At 44.5% G+C, this 25,432-nt stretch overlaps 1 protein-coding gene across 1 annotated transcript in view; it reads left to right on the top strand.

Annotated features, from left to right (window-relative positions):
* The first annotated feature begins 8,727 nt into the window (after positions 1-8,727).
* LOC143294852 (Y+L amino acid transporter 2-like) overlaps positions 8,728-25,432 on the top strand; it is a 22,076-nt gene continuing 5,371 nt past the window's right edge. Inside the window, exons 1-9 of the mRNA XM_076606357.1 lie at positions 8,728-9,056; positions 10,351-10,452; positions 11,270-11,509; positions 13,203-13,328; positions 16,438-16,543; positions 17,371-17,415; positions 20,758-20,881; positions 21,468-21,577; positions 23,753-23,849. Coding sequence (XP_076462472.1) covers positions 8,774-9,056; positions 10,351-10,452; positions 11,270-11,509; positions 13,203-13,328; positions 16,438-16,543; positions 17,371-17,415; positions 20,758-20,881; positions 21,468-21,577; positions 23,753-23,849 — 1,233 coding nt within the window. The 5' untranslated portion in view covers positions 8,728-8,773. The remainder of the gene's footprint in view (positions 9,057-10,350; positions 10,453-11,269; positions 11,510-13,202; positions 13,329-16,437; positions 16,544-17,370; positions 17,416-20,757; positions 20,882-21,467; positions 21,578-23,752; positions 23,850-25,432) is intronic.

The raw sequence follows: 25,432 nt of genomic DNA, 5'->3' as shown, positions 1-25,432 counted from the left end.
CACACACACACACACACACACAAATACACACAGAAGAACGTGCACATAAATGTAGTCCTCACATTTTCAGTTTGTAGAACTGAAAAGCAATGACCTCTGAATATTCAACTAAGTGTTCGCCCTATTCACCTGCTTTGACAGAATACTCGCCTCCCCAAAAAATAGGTAATTTACGGTACTACTGCACAGTAGGTCTGTATAACGACAACAACAACAATATAACATTGTTAGACCCCTCTACACCGCAAACTACTTGCATACGGTGACATCGACCACTTGCGACCCTATCCCAGAAAATGAGCCCTGTGTCACGATTTAGTCAATGGATGGTCACAGAGACGCCGTGATGATGATGATGATGATAATAATAATAATAATGTGCCTTTATATAGCGCCCTTTCTCTCCAAGAACTCGTGCGCTTTACATGAAAGAAAATATTACAAATTACACAAATCATTCATGATCACTCTTTCTCAACCCCCCCCCCCCAAGCCCCCAGACACACACACACACACTCTCTCTCTCCCTTTCCCACTCTTCATATATCGAAAGTGAGCTGACATGGGTAGTGTTGGAGAACAAGGAAGCTGAGAGTGCTTATAGATGAGTTTTAAAAAGATAAGTTTTTTGTGACGGAATCGGTCAGGGATTGGACTTCCGATCCAGCGTTCAGCGATAACAGAATAATAATAATAAATAATAATAATGATAATAATAAATAATAAAAAGACGAATTTTTTGTGACGGGATCGGTCTGGCGTTGGACTTTTTATCCAGCGTTCATCAGTGATAACATAATGATGATAATAATAAATGATAAAAGACGAGTTTTTAGTGAAAAGCGAAATAAGAGATAGAATTAGATGCACGGATATGATGAGGAAGGTTGTTCTAGATATGAGGAACAGCAAAGGGGAAAGAACGTTCACCGTAGGTTCTTGTTATGACACGAGAATGATAAAAGAAGAAGAAGAAGAAGAAAAAAGGTAGCAGTCAAGAGGAACAGCGGAGATTTCTTGAGGGACTAACACGAGGAAGATTGAAAAAAGGTAAACAGTCAGAGGAAGAACGGAGATTTCTTGAGGGACTAACACGAGGAAGATTGAAAAAAGGTAAACAGAGGAAGAACGGAGATTTCTTGAGGGACTAACACGAGGAAGATTGAAAAAAGGTAAACAGTCAGAGGAAGAACGGAGATTTCTTGAGGGACTAACACGAGGAAGATTGAAAAAAGGTAAACAGTCAGAGGAAGAACGGAGATTTCTTGAGGGATTGACACGAGGAAGATTGAAAAAAGGTAAACAGTCAGAGGAAGAGCGGAGATTTCTTGAGGGATTGACACGAGGAAGATTGAAAAAAGGTAAACAGTCAGAGGAAGAACGGAGATTTCTTGAGGGATTGACACGAGGAAGATTGAAAAAAGGTAAACAGTCAGAGGAAGAGCGGAGATTTCTTGAGGGATTGACACGAGGAAGATTGAAAAAAGGTAAACAGTCAGAGGAAGAGCGGAGATTTCTTGAGGGATTGACACGAGGAAGATTGAAAAAAGGTAAACAGTCAGAGGAAGAACGGAGATTTCTTGAGGGATTGACACGAGGAAGATTGAAAAAAGGTAAACAGTCAGAGGAAGAACGGAGATTTCTTGAGGGATTGACACGAGGAAGATTGAAAAAAGGTAAACAGTCAGAGGAAGAGCGGAGATTTCTTGAGGGATTGACACGAGGAAGATTGAAAAAAGGTAAACAGTCAGAGGAAGAGCGGAGATTTCTTGAGGGATTGACACGAGGAAGATTGAAAAAAGGTAAACAGTCAGAGGAAGAGCGGAGATTTCTTGAGGGATTGACACGAGGAAGATTGAAAAAAGGTAAACAGTCAGAGGAAGAACGGAGATTTCTTGAGGGATTGACACGAGGAAGATTGAAAAAAGGTAAACAGTCAGAGGAAGAGCGGAGATTTCTTGAGGGACTGACACGAGGAAGATTGAAAAAAGGTAAACAGTCAGAGGAAAAGTATAGATTTCGTGTGTGTGTGTGTGTGTGTGTGTGTGTGTGTGATTTGCGGATCGGTGTGTTGTGGAGTGTCATTTATCAACGTTACCACGACACCATATCAAATTTCATGATTAGTAACGACATAACTTTATGGTTAACTTCGTGTGCATGCATACGTATGCGTGCGTGCGTGCATGCGCGCACGCGCGCGTATGTGTGTGTGTGTTATTTGCATATCAGTTTGTTGTTGGCGGTCTCGTCCAGTAGGAATGAATGCGGAGACGCTTCTACACCAAGGCAGTGTCCACCTCCTGGTAGCTTTCAGTCTACAGAAACCAGCAATAAGCCCTGTATGAAACAGGACAATCCATCTTAGTATGAAAACAGACAACCATCATCGAGAAATTAAGTCGCAGAAGAAACAAAAGAACGGTGCTGAACCGGAAGCAAACAATTCAGCCCCCATGGTGGGATACTGACACAGAGAGAGCCTGACACAGAGAGACCCTCAAGAGAGCCTGGATAGTCAAACTTTGGCGAAAGGAAAGAACAAAGCCTTCTCCTGACGAAGAAATTGAAACAAACATGAAAGAAAAAACAAAGCAGTTGGAAGCCATAGCTCAAGAGGCCAAATATGACAAGTTGAAACAGTTTTACGAGGCACTCAGTTATGACACAACGTTGACAGAGTTCTGGCAATTCTATCGTCGCATGAAAGGGAAATAATGCACAACAACAACCCCTCATTCTCCTCCTCGTGTGTGTGTCAGATATGTCAGATACTGATAGAACCAAGCTTAAGACAAATGAAGAGAAAGGATACGCACTGCTCGATCGGTGCATACAACAGAGTGATAAAAAAACAAACTTAGATGCAAAAAAAAAAAAAAAAAAAAAAAAAAAAAAAAATGTTGAAGAGTTAAACCAAAAGCTTATACACACTGAACCTTCTGATGACTTGACAATAGATGATCTAAACGAAGCAATAGTTAAATGCAAGAAAGATTCGGCTCCTGGCCCAAAGTTCTCTACTCGGACATCAAGGAGCTATCGGAAGACAGAAGCAAACTTTTCAATCTGCAGCAAAAGTTTCCACAATGGACATGATCCGGAGGACTGGACACACAGCTTCTTGAAACCCATACCAGAACCAGGGAAGGACCATCGTCAGGTAAGCGACTATCATAACCATGCAAAATATTGCTGGAAAGCTCATGGAACGCATAATAGCCAGGAAACTTGCAAGGGATCTTGAACAGAGGCACATTCTCCCTTCAAATCAAGGTGGGTACAGAACAGGCAAGTGTACATGGGAAAATGTGGCTGCGCTCGCTTATGAGGTATATGAAGGATTTCAAAGAAAAGAAGAAACATTAGCATTGGCAATTGACCTTGAAGATGCATACAATAAAGTCCAGTTTGCGCACCTCATGGAGCTGCTACTAAGGTATGGAGTAAGTTTGACACTGACAAGATGGATAGCAGCAGCGCTTCAGGAAAGAACCGTCGTCCTACGCTTCGGAGACTGGATGTCTGCACCTTCTAAACTTTCCATGGGACTGCCACAAGGGTCCCCGCTCTCTGCTGTCCTCTACAATGTCTACACGAAAGGCCTTGCAGATTTAAACAACAATGGAGTAGCTCGGTTGCTTATCCTTGCAGATGATGGCCTGATCTTCAAAACTTCGAAATATGTGCAAGAAAGAACTACAGCCATCTAGAAACAACTGAACGATATCGCCCAGTGGTGTAAGGACACAGGATCTTCCATCAGTCCAGAGAAAGCCCAAACGTTGCCGTGCACTCTCAACAACAAACTGCGAGCAAATTACCACAAGCTGTGTCATTCGACGGAATTCAGATCCAGAAAACCGACTGCCTACGCTACCTAGGAATACAGTTCGACAAGATGCTGACCTTCAGAAAACATATGGAAAATACTGTTCTCAAATGCAAAAAGTGTCTGTCAGTTTTAAAGGCAATGGCAACCAAAGGCATCGAACAACGCCGCCTCTTCCGGCTATATCAATCACTCGTTCTCAGTGTGATCGACTACGGACTTTGGCTAACAACACTGTCTCAAATCAGCCTCCTGAAATTAGAGAGAGTTCAAAATGAAGATGTGAGTCTGATACTTGGAACAACACGGAGACCATGCGATACCTGCTTGACCTTCCTTCAATGGAGACCAGAAACAAGTTAAGTCCTACTTCAGAGCATAAGAAAACCATCCAAACCCACTGCATGAAGCAGTCAAGGAACCAAAAGGCAGCCGTCTAGGACGCGGAAGATCATGGATGGGGCATGCAGAAGATACAGTACAGCTAGTATGCCAGCTACAAGACCCGAAGGAAACAAAAGAAAGGGAGGAAAGCCTCGATCATCTTTTCAACACAGCCATTTCACCCACTCTTGGAAGACATTGTCAGGAATGGCCAGAGGGCAAAACTGATGCAAAGCAAAATCGAAAAAATAAGTAGGGAAGAGAATGGCGCGTACAAGGTCACAACCTCCAGCCTGACTACAGAAGCTGAAGCTGTGACACATGCTCTCCAGTGGCTGTCATCTATTCATATGCCTGGAAACAAGCATGTTATAATACTAACAGACTCAGTGAACCTCATACAGAAAACTGAAAGTGGAATGGGAAGCCCAGAGTGGCATGAGGCAATGCGAAACTTTCAGATTCAAAAACTTACATGGTCATACTGCCCGGGACATGCAGGTGTTACGGGAAATGAGCAAACTGACAGACTTGCTGGTAACGCAACAACGTGCGGTCTACATCTAGGAAAATTGGAAATCCTCAGAAAAGTCAAAGAATACCAAAAAGAACAGGTACAAGGCCATCACACCATCGATCGCTTCAAAGAAAGAAAGGTGGAGAGAGGGAGCTGCCGTCAGTCAAGCATAAAAGGCAGAGCACGATGCTTTGCAAATCAAAAGAATATTGGCATTATTTCCAAACCAACATTGCGCAAATTTCTTCAAAACGGAACCGAGTCTCCCTGGGCTTTTCCAAATACAGTAGACATGGTAACACGCTAGACTCCACGTTCCTGGCATCAGAGATCTTTTCCCACCCCTCTTGCGGCAAATCAGTGTGTGTGTGTGTGTGTGTGTGTGTGTGTGTGTGTGCGTGCGTGCGCGTGCGAATGTGTAAATGTACGCATGTGTCAGAAGAGCTCTGTGCGCGTGCGATCGCATACATGTGTGTATTTGTGTATGTGTGTGAGTGTGTGTGTTTGTGCGTGTGAAGGGGAGGGTTGGGGGAATCGAGGGTGTGGGGACGTCGAGGGGACTACGACTTGTGTGTGTGTGTGTGTGTGTGTGTGTGTGTGTGTGTGTGTAGAGGATGGGGTATATGTGTATACATGTCTGTATTGTGGGAGCTACGGAATATTGGAATGTGCGTGTGTGTATAATATGTGTATGTGAAGGGAGGGGTAGAAAGTCGGGGGGGGGGGGGGGGGTATGGATGTGTGTGTGTGTACTTTATTTATTTTTCCGCATTGTATTTTATTTCATTGTCTATCTGCTTACTTTTTTTTCTTTCCTCAAGGCCTGGTTAAGGGCGTTGGGTTATACTGTTGGTCAGGTATCTGCTTGGCAGATGTGGTTTGGCGTGTAATTATGGATTTGTTCGAACGTAGTGACGCCTCCTTGAGTAAGTGAACTGAACTGAATTGTTGGGGTGCCATCTGTCAACATTCCCACGACACCATTTATCTAATTTCATGATCACGCATGAGTCATAGCGACCTCACTGCTTTAGTCAACTGAATGTGCATACGTGCACAAATACATGTGTGTGTGTGTGTGTGTGTGTGTGTGTGTGTGTGTGTGTGCGTGCGTGCGTGCGTGCGTGCGTGCGTGTCCCTCCCTCCCCCTCTGTGTGTGTGTGTGTGTGTGTGTGCGTGCGCGTGTGTGTGCATGCGTGCGTGTGTGTGTGTGTGTGTGTGTGTGTGTGTGCGTGCGTGCGTGCGTGCGTGCGTGCGTGCGTGCGTGTGTGTGTGTGTGTGTGTGTCCCTCCCTCCCCCTATGTGTGTGTGTGTGTGTGTGTGTGTGTGTGTGTGTGTGTTACTACCGTCATAGCCGTGAAGACATTCAAGCACGCACCCTGTTGTGCACAGAAAACCGCTGCAGCCTGGGGCCGACGATTATTTTTCTTTCCCGCTGCTGACAGAGACTGTGTGTCAGAGAAGGTGAGTGGGACATGGGGGAAGTTTGTTCGTGCACAGTTCTTGTTCGATTTCTTTTCTTTTACTGTGGTCAGTGTTGTATTGTATTGTATTGTATGATGATAATAATGATAATACTGTAGCCGTGTCTACCCGAGTGGTATTTTATAAAGGGGACGGTACAAAAGAATTACTGAATTAAAAGAGTATACAGATGAAAGGTAAGAAAAGATCCACGCGCAGGCCAGAGACATACAGCAGACCAGTCACAAAAGGGTTTTTAGCGATGATATGCGACGCTGGCCTGTTGGGCGACGGAGAGAGAGAGAGAGAGAGAGAGAGAAGGCTATAGCCACAAGGAGGCTCAGGTGTGAAAGTGACCACTGGTCACATGCTTCACCTTTTCATGCGAGTCATGCGAAGTGCAATGGTAGTGGGGAAGAAGAAGAAGAAGAAGAAGAGAGAGAGAGAGAGAGAGAGAGAGAGAGAGATGAGGGCATACTCACACACATTCATAACATAGTGCCTGTATACATTCACTGCATGTACAATATAATACATGAAACATGCATTCATTCAGACACACATGCACACAGAGACAGACAGACAGACACACCGACACACACACACACACACACACACACACACACACACACAGTTCTATTCTCAGACAGGGCGTGAAGAAATAAAGGTAGAGAATTTCGCGTTACAGAAGGTCCCAAGATTACTGTGGGGGTGGGGGTGCAGTACCAAGTTACACCGCACTGTTTGTTCGCTGACTGCTTTATCACGAAGACTTCAACGTGGGTTCCATAACTTTGCTGGAAGAAAAGCATTGTGAAAGGACTACCCTCCCCCTTTTTCTTTTCTTTGTTTCTCACTGAAGAACAGAACTTGTTGTGTAATGGTGCTGAGCTGCGCACGCAAGCTCCTTTCTCTTGCCATTGTGTGAATAACTTGAGCGTGTTGAATAGTAAACACCTCTGGTTGGGTTACTTTGCACATAACAAGAGAAAGTCCTTCAGCTACCCACCCCGTTTCTCTCTGTCTGTGTCTGTCTGTCTGTCTCCTGGCGAAACAGGGTGGTTGGGCACTTTAGACGGTGACCGCCTCGCTTTGTGACTGGGCCGGCCGACTCCCGAAGTTGCTACTTTGCAGACATTAAATTGTCATTAGATGGGCGCAATAACCGAGTGGTTAAAGCGCTGGACATTCAATGTGAGGGTCCCGGGTTCGAATCTCGGTAACGGCGCCTGGTGGGTAAAGGGTGGAGATTTGTCCTATCTCCCAGGTCAACATATGTGCAGACCTGCTACTGCCTGAACCCTCTTCGCGTGTATACGGCAAGCAGAAGATCAAATTCGGCACGTTAAAGATCCTGTAATCCATGTCAGCGTTCGGTGGGTTATGAAAACAGGAACATACCCAGCATACACACCCCTGAAAACGGAGTATGGCTGCCTACATGGCCGGATAAAAACGGTTATACATATAAAATCCCACTCGTGTACATACGAGTGAACGTGGGAGTTGCAGCCCACGAAGGAAGAAGAAGAAGAAGAAGAAGAAGAAGAAGAAGAAGAAATTGTCATTATTGCCAAGGACAAACTTCTTGCCGTTGATCACCAGGTGGTCAAACACCATGGTCGCCTCAAGTTCTCCCCCTCGTTCCTTGCTGTCTTCAGGAAAGGAGTCAGCTTTCTTCGGATGTCCCGTACTCCTTGAGAGAAGTCCTACCCGATGAAGACGTTGCTTTCTTGTAGTTCGCGTTTTTTTCCTTGAGGATCCTCTCCTCACAAAATCGCTCATGTAATTTGTGTCATTCTACAAGTCAGGGTGACAGACAGATTGGACGTGCAGGCCGTCACGTGATGACTCAGGCACAGAGAGACAGTGAACGGGGCTGATGACCAATCTGCCAGTGAGCGGGGAAACATGCGCTCCAAGTAGTAGAACAGAATAGAATAGAATAGAATGTGTCTTTATTACCACGTGTACCGGGGTCACAAGGAATATTGGGGGGGGGGGGGGGAATAGTGCATAAAAAAGTATGAACATAAATCGAAAACCATGCACAAACACAGATACAGTAGAAATTAATATACATACAAGTGCATATCAATATAAAAACTTGTGCATACTCACACATGCACGCACTGCACACACACACACACACACACACACACACACACACACACACACACACACACGTTTGAACAGAAGCCGTCCGTACGTACACATGTTGCTGGTGCCAGTGACAGTTACAGTAGACCTCCACTGCGCTCTTGGTTTTATGTTCACGACCGTTCCAGTGCATTATATTATGCATGCACCGAGATGCACATGCTCTTGGTTTGAGAGCATCAGCTTATAACCTAACTGCTGTGTATGTGTGTGAGTGTGTGTGTGTGTGTATGTGTGTGTGCGTGTGTGTGTGTGTGTGTGTGTGTGGGGGGGGGGGGTGTATGTATATATATGTGTGTGTGTGTGTGTGTGTATGTGCGCGCGCGCGCGCGCGTCAGTGTGTGTGTCCCGATTTTTTTGTCTCAGCGCATCTACCGTCGCTTGCTTTGATCAACCATCCTAAAAAAAAAAAAAACATGGAAGAATCGAGCGAGACGTACTCTGAAATTCTCGCACCCACCACCACCATCTCCACTACCACCACCATGGGCTCGACGGATTACAAGGCGGAGTGGAGAGGAGGGAGAGAAGGAGGAGGAGGAGGAGGAGAAGGAGGATTGGCTGTGAAAGAGGGGATGGAGGAAGGAGGAGGAATGGAGGAGAAGCCCAAAGTGACGATGGAGACGGCCGAGGGGTTGAACCTGAGACGCTCCGTGAGCCTGCTGGGTGCCATCAGCTTCACCGTGGGCAGCATGATTGGTACAGACATGAAAAACAACACCATAACAGTGTCTGTCTGTCTGCCTGTCTACCTGTCTGCCTATGTATGTATGTATTTTTGTATTTTGTATTTCTTTTTATCACGACAGATAAATTGTGTGAAATTCCGGCTGCTCTCCCCCAGGGAGAGCGCGTCGCTACACTACAGCGCCACCCATTTTTGGTGGTTGTTTTTTTTTTTTCCTACGTGCAGTTTGATTTGTTTTTCTTATCGAAGTGGATTTTTTTCCAACAGAATTTTGCCAGGAACAACCCTTTTGTTGCCGTGGGTTCTTTTACGTGCGCTAAGTACATGCTGCACACGGGACCTCGGTTTATCGTCTCATCCGAATGAATAGCGTCCAGACCACCACTCAAGGTCTAGTGGAGGGGGAGAAAATATCGGCGGCTGAGCCGTGATTCGAACCAGCGCGTTCAGATTCTCTCGTTTCCTAGGCGGACGCGTTACCTCTAGGCCATCACTCCACATAGGTATGTATGTATGTAAATGATTTCCCATTGCAATTGGGAAACCATTGATAATACAGCTTTCACTTTGCTGTTGGCCCAACTGTAAACTTATGGCAGTCTGTGATGTAAGCTGTGTTGGGCCTTGTATGTATGTATGTATGTATGTATGTATGTATGTGGGTCCAACACTCAGCCCGTATCACAGATTGACATAAACTTACATTTGGGTGAAAGCTGTATGATCTCCATCACAATGGGAAGCCATACAATTTACAGCTCAGTCCTTTTTTTGAAGGACTAGTACTCTCAGACTGGGAGGCAAGACGACACTGGCTCTTAGTGCTGCAGCCTTGGGGGGCTAGTTTGCCTTTGGGAATGGTACCAACGCCGACTGTCCTAAAACCCTCTTGGCCGAGAGATTAGGGATGTAAACTGGGCAAGACACTCTCCACTATAATCAAATTCTAGACCAAATAGTCGGAACAGCAGTTGCCTCATCTGCTGTTCTGATGGTCATAGTCGGACACGACTATCATGTATGTATGTATGTATGTAACTACCTGTTAACACTCTCTCTCTCTCTTGAACTGACTTGCAATGACACATCTGATTCTATCTTTGGGTCTGATTTCAAGGGCTATTCTGATATCATTAACAATATTATTATTATTATTATCATCATTATCATAATCATTATGATTATTATGATGATTATTATTATTCGGTATGTTAAAGGAGGTATAACATTTAAGTGTGACGTGTGTGTGTGTGTGTGTGTGTGTGTGTGTGTGTGTGTGTGTGTGTGTGTGTGTGTGTTCCAAAGGTTCTGGCATTTTCATCTCTCCAACAGCGGTACTTCGCAACACGAAGTCTGTAGGCCTGAACCTGGTGGTGTGGACTTTAGGGGGAGTCATCTCCCTGTTTGGTGAGCGGAATATCTATCTATCTATCTATCTATCTATCTGTCTGTCTGTCTGTCTGTCTGTCTATCTATCTGTCTATCTATCTATCTTTCTTTCTGTCTGTCTGTCTTTGTCATTCATTCATTCATTGTTGTGTCTTGGATCTTTTATTCTTTTCTCTTTGATTTTCATCACTATTTGCTTTATCTTATTGTAATATATATACATACACATATACATATGTATGTATGTATGTATTTCTCTTTGATTTTCATCACTATTTGCTTTATCTTATGGTAATGTATGTACATACACATATACATATGTCTGTATGTATTTCTCTTTGGTTTTTATCACTATTTGCTTTATCTTATTGTAATATATATACAAAAACATATACATGTGTATGTATGTATTTCTCTTTGGTTTTTATCACTATTTGTTTTGTCTTATTTTAATACACACACACACACACACACACACACACACACACACACATATATATATATATATATATATATATATATATATATATATATATATATATATATATATATATATACGTGCATGTATGTATGTATCTTTGTTTGTTTGTTTGTAAATATCTATTTTTGGGTGGAGGGGCGTTTTCTTTCTTTTCTGTTTTCTTTTTCTTATTGTTTAGACTTTCCTGATGATGTCAAGTATTCTTTTTTTGGTTTTCTTTTTGTCACACACCTTCTCGCTCCCACCCCACAAACCCTACTATCCCCCTCCTCCCCCCTCCCCCGCCTCCTCCCCCCCCCTTCCAACCCCCCTCAACCACACACCTCCGTTCCCCTCCCCGTCCCCTTCCCGAAGGTTCCTTCACGGTGGCCGAGCTGGCATGTCGAGTACCAAGACACGGGGGGTCGTACACTTACCTGAAGGAGGCGTTCGGATCCTGGCTGGCCTTCGTGTACGCGTGGACGCATATCCTGATCATAAGCCCCTCCAGCCTGGCCGTCAAGTGCCTGACCTTCTCCCGCTACCTGGTGACCATGCTGCCCCCGTGTGGCCTGCCCCCACTGGCCGTCAGCGTCACGGCCGTCACGCTCATCGGTGATCAGTTATTTCATTAGTCCTTCTCCTTCTTATCATTATCATTATTATCATCATCAGTTTGACGGGCGCAATAGCTGAAGGTCCCGGGTTCGAATCTCGCTGACGGCGCCTGGTGGGTAAAGGGTGGAGATTTGTCCAATCTCCCAAGTTAACAATATATGCGGACCTGCTAGTGCCTGAACTCCCTTTGTGTGTGTACGCAAGCAGAAGATCAAATACGTACATTAAAGATCATGTAATCCATGACAGCGTTCGGTGGCTTATGGAAACAAAAACATACCCAGCATGCATACCCCCGAAAGAGGAGTATGGCTGCCTACATGGCGGGGTAAAAACGGTCATACACGTAAAAGCCTATTCGTGTACATATGAGTGAACGTGGGAGTTGCAGCCCACGAACGCAGCTCCGTGTGAATGACTGGTGCGAAAGCGCTTTGATTTGTCTCTGCACAAGATTCAACGCTATATAGATATAATAATCATCATCATTATTATTATTATTAAGAAGAAGAAGAAGAAGAATCATCATCATCATCAGTTTAAAATTAAGGTGTGACTGTCAGTCGTGTCCGACTATGACCATCACTGAGAACACAGAGGAGGCCAACTGCTGTCCTGACTATCTGGGCTAGAATCTGATTCCAGTGGAGAGTGTCTTGCCTAAGTTACACCCCCACTCTCTCGGCCAACAGGGTTGTCCAGTCTGCATGAGCCAGTTTCAGTGCGTTAGTTATTCCTGTGCCGTGAGTGCGCATAGAAATTCGTGGTCACAACTTGTGTGACAGTCAGTCGACTATGTCCGACTATGACCATCAAAACAGCAGGGGAGGCAGTTGCTGTCCTGACTAACCTGGGCTAGAATTTGATCATAGTGGAGAGTGTCTTGCCCAGGTTACATCCCCACTCTCTCGGCCATAAGGGCTTTAGGACAGTCGGCGTTGGTACTATTCCCAACTAGCCCCCCAAAGCGGCTGTAGCACGAGGAAGCAGTGTAATCTTGCCTCTTGGTTTGAAAGTCTTCAGTCCTTCACAAAAGGCTAAGCTGTAAATGACTTCCCATGGTAATTGAGAAACCGTTGATGAAACAGCTCTCACTTTGCCGTTGGCCTGAATGTAAAATAATGTCAATCTGTAATATGAGTTGAGCGTTGGGACAAAGTATTGACTAATTATCGGCCATCAATCAGTTCGTCTATTATTCGTTCATTATTTTTCGATCACTTATTTCTTTTTAGTTAGTTAGATGGTTAGTTATGTGTTTGCATGTTTGTCTGTGTGTCTGTCTGTTTTCATCTTTTACTTTCTAATGACAGTTTCAGTATCAAGGAGGCGTGTGTGTTCGTGCGTGCGCGCGCGCGTGTGTGTATGTGTGTGTGTGTGTGTGTGTGTGTGTGTGTGTGTGTGTGTGTGTGTGTGTGTGCGCACGCCTTGCCTCGCCTTGCCTTGTCTTGCCTCGTCTTTCCTTGCCTTGCTTTGCCTTGTCTTGTCTTGTCTTGACAAAGCTGTGACGCAGTGATGACAAAGCTGTGACGCAGTGATGACAAAGCTGTGACGCAGTGATGACGAAGCTTGTGACGCAGTGATGACGAAGCTTGTGACGCAGTGATGACGAAGCTGTGACGCAGTGATGACAAAGTGTGACGCAGTGATGACAAAGCTTGTGACGCAGTGATGACGCCCTATGTGGCAGTGACGCTGTATGTGGTGAACGTCACCAGTAACGTGCTGAGCGTCAGAACCAACGTGGTCTTCCTCTTCACCAAGGTCATCGCCCTCGTCATCATCATCGTCGGGGGACTCGTCGTTCTCATCAAGGGTAGCTGCTCTCCTTGCAAGCTCTGATTTGATTTGTTGAAAAATAAAAAAGAACGGTAAACATCCCATAGCCTTGTCACAAGATCACAAGATAATTCATTACTCTTAAAAGAAGATGCTTGGTGTATGGCACACAGTTAAATCCTATATAGTAAAAATGTAGACATACATAAACCATTCAGCTGATTAGCATACGCTCAGAAGCACACAATCTCAGCTGCATCAAATGTCCATGCACCCGCCATCAGTCTCCATTTCACACTCATTATAAAAAATTACTAAAGACATTTAAAAAAACAACAAAACGAACGTTAATATGAACAAGTAGGTTACAATAATAAATAAGCCCGTAAATCAAGGAGAGTTTATAACATAAATGAATAATTGAATAATTAAGTATCTGAATAAATGACAACAACAAAATCAATGATAATAATTATAGTAGTAATAATAACAATAAAAATGATGTGTGTGGTTCGTCCGTCGGGATCGACGAGGACCATCTAGTCATCCTGGGGGTGGGTGGGTTGGGCTCTGTGGGTGCGCAGATGACTGGTCAGGCCAATCCGCGCCCGGAAGGTTCTGACGCAGTGTGGACAGGGGATGGTGGCGCCTGTCGGGGACTTGCTGGCACTGCTTTTAACAGTGGCCACCAGGGCAGTGAATCCGTTTCCACGGCGTCTGAGGCTCGGGGCAAAAGAAAGAGGCGCTGCCCTCATCTCCTCTGCGTCCGCCGTTTTGACCTTCCCCAAACTGAAGTCAGGTACCCGTTCATACCCGGGTACGGGTGGAGTGAGGACAGTGAGGACTGAAGTGCTTTCCCCTCTATCCCTGACCACTGGTGAACAAGGATCTGAAGGCCAACGTCTGATCGTTACTGCCATGTCCCTTCTGATGTGTGCTTTGGAAACCTCTTCCTCTTCTTCGCTCGTGGGCTGCAACTCCCACGTTCACTCGTATGGACACGAGTGGGCTTTTACGTGCATGACCTTTTTTTTTTTTATCCCGCTATGTAGGCAGCCATACTCCGTTTTCGGGGATGTGCATGCTGGGTATGTTCTTGTTTCCATAACCCACCGAACGTTGAAATGGACTACAGGATTTTTAACGTGCCGTATTTGATCTTCTGCTTGCCGTATACACACGAAGAGGGTTCAGGCAAAAGCAGGTCTGCACACATGTTGACCTGGGAGATCGGACAAATCTCCACCCTTTACCCACCAGGCGCCGTTACCGAGATTCGAACCCGGGACCGATTGAAAGTCTAACGCTTTAACTACTCGGCTATTGTACTTGTCGTGCATTGGAAACGTACTACAACGTCCGCAACGGCTGAGATGTTTTAAAGCGTCGGGCTGGGCTTTCGGTCTGAGGGTCACGGTGCCTGGTGGGGAGGAAAAGGTGGAGATTTTCCCCAATATCCCAGGTCAACAGGTGTCCTGGCCTGCTGGTGCCTGATCTCCATTCCGTGTGTATGCACATGCAGGAGATTAAATGCTCACGTTAAATATCCCGTTCTGCATGTCAGCGTTCAGTGCGTTATGGAAGCAACCCCCCCCCCTCCCACAGCCCCCCTCTTCCACTCTTACCTACGACATATGGCTGCCTACATGGCAGGGTAAAACTGTCATGCACGTTGATTGAAATTCTCGCTTGCAGACACAAGTGAACGTGCAGCCCATGAACGTTGAATATTATCAAGAACATTTCTACTGCCGCAACTGCTGTTTCTGATGCTACTGCTGGTTCTGCTATTGGCGTAGCACCACAAGTGACAGTGATGATGACGGTTTATTGGCTGTATTACTGTTGTTGTCGTTTGTTGCTGATTCTGATGGTTGTTGTTTTTGCTGCTGCTGCTGCTGCTTCTGCTTCTGTTACTGCCGTTGCTGCTGCTGCATTAACCAACAACAGTGATGATGATGGTGATTGGGGTGAAACGCTGTTAACGTCGTCTCTTTCGCCGTTCGTATGGAAAGAGTTAACCAACAACAGTGATGATGATGGTGATTATTTGGTATGTCACCTTTGTTGTTATTGTTGTTGCTATGTTATGTCGCTGCTACTGGTAGAAGTGATTTTCTTTATCGTTTTTCAAGCATATCTTATTTAGTCATAACGAATCACATGTGAACCATGAAGGTTTTGCCTGTCGTGTTTTCAGGTAAGGTGGTTTCCAACAGCAACTTACCGGTCGAGATGTTTTTAGTTAATGCTTGGGTATGGCGTTGATTTCTAAAAAAAAAAAAAAAAAGAAAAAAAAGAAAAAAGAAAAAAAAGACCCAACTATTTCTTTATTGTTGTAATCAGGGAAGAATGGTGGCAGAATGGTTAAGACGCTTATCTGCAAATACAGTGTCCACGAGGGTCTGGGTTCGAATCCCTGTCTCGCACTTTCTCCCAAGTTTGACTAAAAAAACAATCTGGGCGTTCGGACAATCGGATGATAAACCCAGGCCCCGTGTGCAGCACGCACTTGGCACACCATGGCCACATGACTGTTGTACGCTGGCAATTTTCTGTAGAAGAAATTCACCTTGATTGGTTCATAATTCACAGCCTTGATACATAGCCTACATATATATGATAGTCAGTCGTGTCCGACTATGACCATCAGAACAGCAGAGGAGGCAACTATTTGGGCTAGAATTTGATTATAGTGGAGAGTGTCTTGCCCAGGTTACATCCCCACTCTCTCGGCTAAAAGGGTTTTAGGACAGTCGGCGTTGGGATAGTTCCCAAAGGCCAACTAGCCCACAAGGCTGCAGCACTAAGAACCAGTGCAATTTTGCCTCCTAGTTTGAGAGCCATAGTCCTTCACAAAAGACAGCTGTAAATGATTTCCCATTGACTGGAGAAACTATTGATAAAACAGGTCTCACTTTGCTGTTGGCCCAAATGTAAAACTTATGTTAATCTGTGATATAAGCCGAGTGTTGGGCCGGACATAGCCTACACAACCACTCAAAGCCTGATTGAGCGCGTTGGGTTATGCTGCTGGTCAGGCATCATGCCCAGCAGATGTTGTGGATCGTCTGTAGAATTGTTCCGAAAGCAGTAACGCTTCCTTGAGGAACTGGAACTTAAAACTGAAAACTGTTGTTCTCCAGGTGACAACATGGATTCCGAACTGGGGACAGGGTTCGCTGGCACCAGTGATTCTCCAGCCTCCATCGCCAGTTCCTTCTACTTCGTCATGTGGGCCTATGGCGGATGGTGCGACACACCTCTGATTTGTTTATCTAGTAATGATAAAAAAGATGATAATGATGACGATGATGAGGATGATAATAATGATAATAATTATCATCATCGTCATCATTATCATCATTTTTATCATTATCATTTATCATTTTTATCATTTTTAATTATTATTATTATTATCATAATTTATTATTGCCATTATCATTAATATCATTATTCGTTGTACTGAGCACGAGGAAGAAGATGAGAGGAAGAAGAAGAAGGAGAAGAAAAGGGTCGGTAACATTGTGTGCCGTTTGTGTATGTTTGTTAGTTTAACTTGATTTAATGCTCTGGGGTTTGAAAGTTCTGTAGCAAGCCATCGCAACACAACGCTACATAAACCAACACAACGCAACGCAACACAACACTGCACAATGCTGTGAAACACACCACAACAACACAACACAACGCAACACAACACTGCACAATGCTGTGAAACACACCACAACAACACAACGCAACGCAACAGAACACTGCACAATGCTGTGAAACACACCACAACAACACAACACAACGCAACACAACACTGCACAATGCTGTGAAACACACCACAACAACACAACACAACGCAACACAACACTGCACAATGCTGTGAAACACACCACAACAACACAACGCAACGCAACAGAACACTGAACAATGCTGTGAAACACAACACAACACAACACAACACAACACAACACAACACATACCAACGCAACGCAAACAAACACCACATAGCACAGCACAGAACAGCGTAGGGCAGCGCAACGCAACACAATACTTATGGTTTTTTTTGTAACGTTCATGTGTTTCAGGGACAACGCCAACAGCATCGTTGAAGAAGTGAAAAACCCATCCAGGTAAAAATAAGTTAGTGAGTCAGCCACACATTTTCATTGAACAAAACTTACAAGCTGAAACTATGAGAACACAAATGAAAACAACAACAACAACAACCTACCACCCGACCCCCCAAAGAAAGAAAGAAACAAACAAAACAACAACAACAACAAACCAACAACTATGGTTTACAGAGTGAATGAATTAACCTCCATACCCACAAATGTTATACTTAAAAAAAGAAGAAGGAAAAAAAAAGAAAAGAACAAGAAGACAAAATATATACATATAAAGCACTGAGTGTGCGTGTCTTTGATACTACTACTACAACTACTACTACTACTAATGATAATTAATAACTTTTCCAGTACTAATGCTGCTCAAAGCGCCTTACATCATCCAGATAGAAATAAACATAAAACACTGCAAGAGCTCTGCCTCAACCCAAATGCGTTCACAGTTGAGAACAAACAAGCATAATCCATCAAAAAATTATAAAAAATATCAAGTAAATAATGCTTAGATTGAAAAGAAATACATTCCATAAATAAAATACACAGTTCATAAACCACACACTCATGCGCGCACGCACACGCACGCACGTACACACACAAACAGACACACACACACACACACACACACACACACACACACACGCACGCACGCATGCACGCCCAGACACATTGAATATCAACTTCACTAAAACAGGATTACATAAGTATTAAAATATCTCCAGCATAAAATTCCAGTTGGCGAACAGACTTGGACTCTCCATTGTGCTGAGTAAGAAATGTTTACGGAAAAGGTGCGTTTTCAGTTTTGACTGAACGGACTGGAGATCAGGAGCATTTCTGAGGTACGATGGTAATGAATTCCAAACTTGAGGTACTTGAGCACTAAAAGACCTTTTCCCTATGCATTTTAGATAAGTTCTTGGGACTTTGGGTAACCTTTCAGAACTGGATCTTTGCGTTCTACATGGTCCGTACGTTTCCAGCACAGAGGAGAGATATGGGGGAAGAGATTCATCAAAATGTCGGAAGGCAAGTGTCGTTAGTTAAAAGTGAATGCGGGACTCTATAGGAAGCTAGTGTAACTGATGCAAAAGAGGTATGATATGATCAGATTTCTTTTTTTGCAGGACAAGCCGTTCAGCATTGTTCTTTACTTTATGTAATTTATTAAGAGAGGAAGATGGTCAACCTGCTAGAGTAGAATTGCAGTATTCTAGTCTGGACAGGACAAAAGAGGAAACCAACTGAGCCATGTTTTTCTCTGTTTAGTATGGTCTGACTGAGGCCAGTCTGTGAAGATGGAAATTACATGAGCGACACAGGGATGAAATATGGTCAACCATGGTCAAGGTCTGATTAATATGTACACCTAGGTATCTAGCTGATGTTTGAAATGTAGCTGTAGCAGTGCCGAAAGTGACTGGGCTCCCTTTTTTTCACTGAGACGAGCTCGGTCTCCTACAGCATGATTTTGATGTCAGACAAAGGCTGAATATATAAAGTGAATAAGATAGGTCCAAGAACTGACCCCTGAGGGACACCAAATACAAGAGGGATAACCTTAGAAGTGGTATGATTTACTTTTACGCAGAGCTGACGGTTTGAAAGATATGATGAAAACCATTTTAAAGCAGTGGATCGAATGCCAAAGGTAGTGCTAAGACGGTTGATAGGAATGTGGTGGTCAGTTGTATCAAACGCTACTCACAGGTCTAAGAACGCCACAAATGATATAAGCTTTTTTGTCTGCATTTGAAAAAAGACTTTTACAGAAAGAAGGGCTGTTTCCGTGCTGTGTTGTTTTCAATAGACTGACAGACAAATTTCAGGTTGACCGTTTTTATCAAGATGTTCCTGTAACAGCTGTAACACAACGTTCTCAGTAATGTTAGAAATGAATGAAAGTTTAGACACGGGTCTATAGTCCTTTAGTTGATTCGTGTCCAGATTGTGCTTTTTTCAAACGAGGGGCGACAGTTGCCAGTTTGACAGAATCATCAACAGTGCCTGACTCAGAGAGTGGTTTGTAATAGTGCAGTGGTGATCAAGGGGAGAACACCACCTAGACATATTTTTAGAAGGTTAGTTGGCAATGGATCCAAATCACAGTTCTTATTTTGAGAGTAAAGAAAGAAATCTCTAACTGATGGAGTCTCCCGTCGGACCGACGGATGAGTAGGCAGGCAGGCTTTCCTGTCGGTGTGTGTCCTCATATGGGAGAAGAGGCCGATTCTGGATGCGCAGTACTTCCCACAGGTGAAGGGCTAGCTCGTCGTTCCGACATTAGCCTGGTTGCCTGACCAGCACATGTGACTTTTTTAAGTGAGGAGGAGTTGTGCAGTCCCTTCCCCACTCTCTCGCCTACCGACGCTCACAGTCCCACAGGTGCAGATACTACCACGTGTAGGACGGCCTCGGCAGGTGCAGGTTTTTTCTTCGGAGCTCCGTCTCCTAGGGGGACTTCCAGCCAAGGATAAGAGCTCCCCCTGCCCTTTGGTCATCCTCTTCCGCCTTCACAGCCGTTGGGAAAGGTTTCCTCCTCCGCCTGGTCCGTCGTTGGGAGACTTCACATGCGGCAGGTAGTACTGGGTTACATGGTACCAGTAGCAAGGGCTATGCCCCTGACCTGACACACAATCCGGTATCTGTGGGCTCTTGTCCTGCATGTTCATCCATTAGAAAAACAAAAATCTCTAACTACTAACAAGATTAACAACAACAATAACAATAACAATGATGATAATAATGATAATTAAACACACGCATAACACTACTACTGCTACGTCTTAGTTCTGGAATCATGATTGCTGTTGTTGTAAGTATCGCTCTTCCTCTTCTTCGTATGATGATGATGATAATCGATGACGACAATGACGACGTAATGATGATGATGATGACGATGATGATGATATAATGATGATGATGATGATGATATGATGATCTTCTTTTCTTCTTCTTGTAGTTGTTGCTGTTGTTAGTCTTCTTTTTCTTCTGCTTCTTCTTCTTCTTACTACTACTACTCTACTACTACTATATTCTTCTTCTTCTTATCATAATCATCATTTTTGTTATTGTTCCTCCTCCTTTTACTACTACAACTATATCATTATCATTCTCATCATCATCATCATCATCATCATCATTACTATTATTATCATTCTTCTTCTTCTCATTATTATTACTACTGCTGTACCATCATCGTCATCATCATCATCATTATTATTATTATTATTATTATTATTATCATATATTTTTAATCATTGGTAGTAGTAGTAGTAGTAGTAGTAGTCGTAGTATCCTCCTCCTCAATGCCCACTCCTGTCCCAAGAGCTGAGGACGTGTGTCCAGGAACGTGCCCGTGGCCTCCATAGCGGGAGTCCTGATGGTGACGGTCATCTACGTGCTGACCAACGTGTCTTACCTTGCCGTCATGTCCACTGACCAGATGCTGTCCTCCGACACTGTGGCTGTGGTCTGTGTGTGTGTGTGTGTGTGTGTGTGTGTGTGTGTGGAGTGTGTGTGTGTGTGTGTGTGTGTGTGTGTGTGTGTGTGTGTGTGTGTGTGTGTATGGAGTGTGTGTGTGTGTGGAGTGTGTGTGTGTGTGCGCGCGCGCGTTCGTGTGTGTGTGTGTGTGTGTGTGTGTGTGTGTGTGTGTGTGTGTGTGTGTGTTATGCATTAGTATATGTATATCTGTTCATGTGTGTATGTATGCATGTTTGTGCGCGTGCTGTGCGCGGATGTGTGTCGATATGTGTGTGCGTGTGTGTGTGTGTGTGTGTATGTCTGTGTATGTGTGTGTGTATGTGTGTGTGTGTGTGTGTGTGTGTGTGTGTGTGTGTTTGTGTATGTTTTATTCAGCGCTAACTCTTAGCGCGCGCGCGCGCGTGTGTTTGTATGTGTGTGTGTGTGTGTGTGTGTGTGTGTGTGTGTGTGTGCATGATCATGTGCATGCGTGTGCATGCGTGCGTTCGTGCGTGTGCATACTTGTGTGTGTGTGTGTGTTTGTCTGACCGTGTGTGTGTGAATCCCTCTGTCCACACACACACACACACACACAGACGTGGGGTAACGCGGTGCTGGGCACGGGGCTAGCAGCCTTCATCGTTCCCCTGTGTGTCATGACTTCCACGGCGGGCAGTGCCAACAGTGGCATGTTCGTCGTTCCCAGGTTCGAACCCCGACCTGTAACCACCCCTTCCTCGTCTGGCTTTCTGGATGTGTGTGTGTGTGTGTGTGTGTGTGTGTGTGTGTGTGTGTGTGTGTGTGTGGATGTGGGTCGGTGGGTGGTTGGGTGGGGCGTGGGTGGGTATGGTTGGTGTGTGTGTGTGTGTGTGTGTGTGTGTTACTCTCTTCTCGCCCTCTCTCTCCGTCTCACTCTCTGTCTCTCTCTTTCCCCTTTTTCTGGCTCTGTCTGTCTGTCTGTTTGTCTCTCCCTACCCCCCCCCCCTGCCCCCCTCACTCTCTCTCTTTCTTTCATTCAATTTTTGGTCAGATCAAATAAGTGGTTTAACAGGTTGACGGCCTCTCTCTGTGACTGTCTGTCTGTCTGTCTGTCTGTCTTTTCAATGTCTCTGTCTGTCTGCCTCTCTCTCCTTTCTCGCTTTCTTTCAATTTTTATTTTAATCAATGCAGTTGTACGATAAGATGACGGCATTTCTAACATGGAAGGGGAGGGAGGGGAGGGAGGGGAGGTGAGGGGGACGGGGGGGCTTAGGGAGGGACTCACTCAAGTGTTTGTGTATCTTCAATGTTATGGTTTTTGTACCTTTCAAAACGGATTCATTCTATTACATCAACCACAATGTTTTAAACTGAATATATGCAATGTGGTTAAAAAAAAATCTATACGCATGTCTTACATGTTTAAGTTTGCTTTAAAAAAATCAGTCATGTTTAAAATCTTCGTGTTTGGTTAAATTGTCCACGTTTGTGTTGCCGCACCGATGGAAATTCTCTTTATGCATCTTGTCTTTACTTCTCTTTATCGCATCTTATCCAAGGGCAAGCAATTACACTCATTGACTAATTTTGGATTCTCCACTCTTGGAGGGACGCTCACTCAGTCTGGCTCCGCAACTAAGCCATTATTGTCGTTAGTAGGGGGCTTAGTAGGTGGTGTCCTAAGTACGTTAAATCAGAACAGGCACCACTGAACACCACCGAAGTGACTCAGCAGCAGTGCAAGGTCTCCTCTGGCGTGTGGCCTCCAGGCGGCCTAACATCGATGGTTCCCTGTGGACTGCCGACGCTGGAACTGCGACGGACTAACCCGGATGTGGCCGTGTATGGGGGAATCTAAATGAGTGGCGTGGGAGTAATGCCACTGAAACGGTGCAAATGATGGGGCAGCTAAAAAAAAAAAAGTATTCTTTAGGGGTGGGTGGGGGTGGGGGGGGTGGGGGGGGGGAGAGAAAACGTAATATGATAAAGATAGTAACAAACTCCACTGCCTCTCTTTACCATTCTTCTCCTTGCTGTGACATCGTTGTGACCACACTCCCGGAACGTTTTTTTTTTTTAATTGATTTTTTTTTCACGTTTGAAGAAGATGAGGAATGGGTTGTGGGGTAGATGAGGGCATGGAAGGTAAAGGCAGGGGTGTGTTTCGTTTTGAAGAAGATGAGGAATGGGTTGTGGGGTAGATGAGGGCATGGAAGGTAAAGGCAGGGGTGTGTTTCGTTTTGAAGAAGATGAGGAATGGGTTGTGGGGTAGATGAGGGCATGGAAGGTGAAGGGAGGGGTGTGGTTCGTTTTGAAGAAGACAAGGAATGGGTTGTGGGGTAGATGAGGGCATGGAAGGTAAAGGGAGGGGTGTGTTTCGTTTTGAAGAAGATGAGGAATGGGTTGTGGGGTAGATGAGGGCATGGAAGGTAAAGGGAGGGGTGTGTTACTAAGTCCAGGTACTGAGGCTCAGATCAAGGAAAAACAAAAAAAAAACAAACAAACCCGGGTGTGTGAAAAAGAAGAAAAGAAAACAAAGGAAGAAGAAGAAAAAAACAAGAAAAAAAAGGCAACTACAACAAACAACAACAGTATCACTACATGCAAGGCAAAACAAGCAAGCAAAGCAAGTCCTGGAAGCAAGCAAGCTAGGCTGGCAAGGCAAGCAAGATATGCAAAGAATGAACATCACACACACACACACACACACACACACACACACACACACACACACACACACACGTACATCTATCTTAGTGTTTCCGTGCGCGTATGCATGTGTGTGTGTATGTGCATGTGTGTGCATGTGTGTGTGTGTGTGTGTGTGTGTGTGTGTGCGCGCGCGCGCATGTTTGCGTGTATGCATGCGTGCGTGCTCGCGTGCGCGCGCGTGTGTGTGCAGGGTGACATTCGCGGCAGCGAGGGACGGAAACTTCCCCGAGGTGTTCTCCTATCTGCACGTGGACACTCGTATCCCGCTGTTATCTGTCTCCCTAGTGGTCAGTCAGTCACCTGGATATCACCTGATTGATTGATTGACATGGATACTTATATAGCGCCTATCCTCGGTCGGAGACCAAGCTCTAAGCGCTTTACAAACACGGGGTCATTTGCACAACAGGCTGCCTATACCTGGGTAGAGCCGACTGACGGCTGCCACTGGGCGCTCATCATTCGTTTGCTATGTCATTCAATCACATTTCAGGCACGCACACATACACACTCAGGCAGACATGTAACATACGTGTATGACCTTTTTTTTAATCCCCCCTTCCCCCGTCCGCCCCCGCCCCCTCACCCCTCCGCACCCCCAACCTCCCCCGCCATGTAGGCAGCCATACTCGGGGGTGTGCATGCTAGGTATGTTCTTGTTTCCATAACCCACCGAACGCTGGCATGGAGAACAGGAATTTTAACGTGCGTATTTGATCTTCTGCTTGCGTATACACATCAAGGAGGTTCAGGCACTGGCAGGTCTGCACATATGTTGACCTGGGAGATCGTAAAAATCTCCACCCTTTACCCACCAGGCGCCGTCACCGAGATTCGAACCCGGGACCCTCAGATTGAAAGCCCAGCGCTTTAACCACTCGGCTATTACGCCTGATCCCTTACATATATTTGAAATATGTTTCTCATATGTCTGTGTCGTCTCCATTTTAGTATGTCAGTCTGTCGGACAGACTGATCCTTGAAAATAGAAATCAGGCATTAAGCATTGTTTTGCTACTTACGGTGATTGAAACATCAAGCAATTGTTTTTGTTTTTTTGTTTTTGTTTTTATCTCAGCTTTGGTTATTACAGATTCAATTTTTGGATTTCTTGTAAAATAAGTTGTAAAACTTTGATTGAAACAAAACAAGAAAAAGCAATGCAAAACGTAAAACAGAAAAAAAGTTATTTTGGAAGTGATCGTGATTTTAAGTCTGATAGAAATATTTGGAATTGTCCAGCTTTTATGTTTTTCTGACGTAAATATTGTATCATAACCATTTTTTGTGGTGTGTGTGTGTGTGTGTGTGTGTGTGTGTGTGTTGTTTTGTTTTGTTTTACCGCCAGAACGCTTGATTTGTAAATGGAACTGTTTTTTGTGCAGTTCATTTTAAACCTTCGTTTGATTTCTAAAATCAGTGTCCAAACTCTAGAGTTCACTTTTTTTTTCTTTCTGTTTTTCTTAACCCTGTAGATAAGACAAGATATTGAAAAGCAGTGTTTTGCTCATTTAGTTATGGACTCTGTATGTAGATTAAACACAAGATATTGACGAAATGGATGCGCAGATTAGACACAAGATATCGACAAAAAGGATGCATAGATCAGACACAAGATATCGACAAAAAGGGAGGCGTAGATTACGGCACAAGATATCGACAAAAAGGGATACTTAGATCAGACACAAGATATCAACGAAAGGGAGGCGAAGATTACGACAAAAGATATCGACAAAACGAATACGTACATAAGACACAAGATGTTGACAAACAGGGATGCACAGATCAGACACAGAATATCGACAAAAGGGATACGTATATCAGACCCAAGATATCGACAAAAAGGAATGCATAGATCAGACCCAAGATA

The sequence above is a fragment of the Babylonia areolata genome, chromosome 20 (assembly GCF_041734735.1).
Source record: "Babylonia areolata isolate BAREFJ2019XMU chromosome 20, ASM4173473v1, whole genome shotgun sequence".
Lineage (NCBI taxonomy): Eukaryota > Metazoa > Mollusca > Gastropoda > Neogastropoda > Buccinidae > Babylonia > Babylonia areolata.
This window is presented reverse-complemented; position numbering and strand designations above follow the sequence as displayed.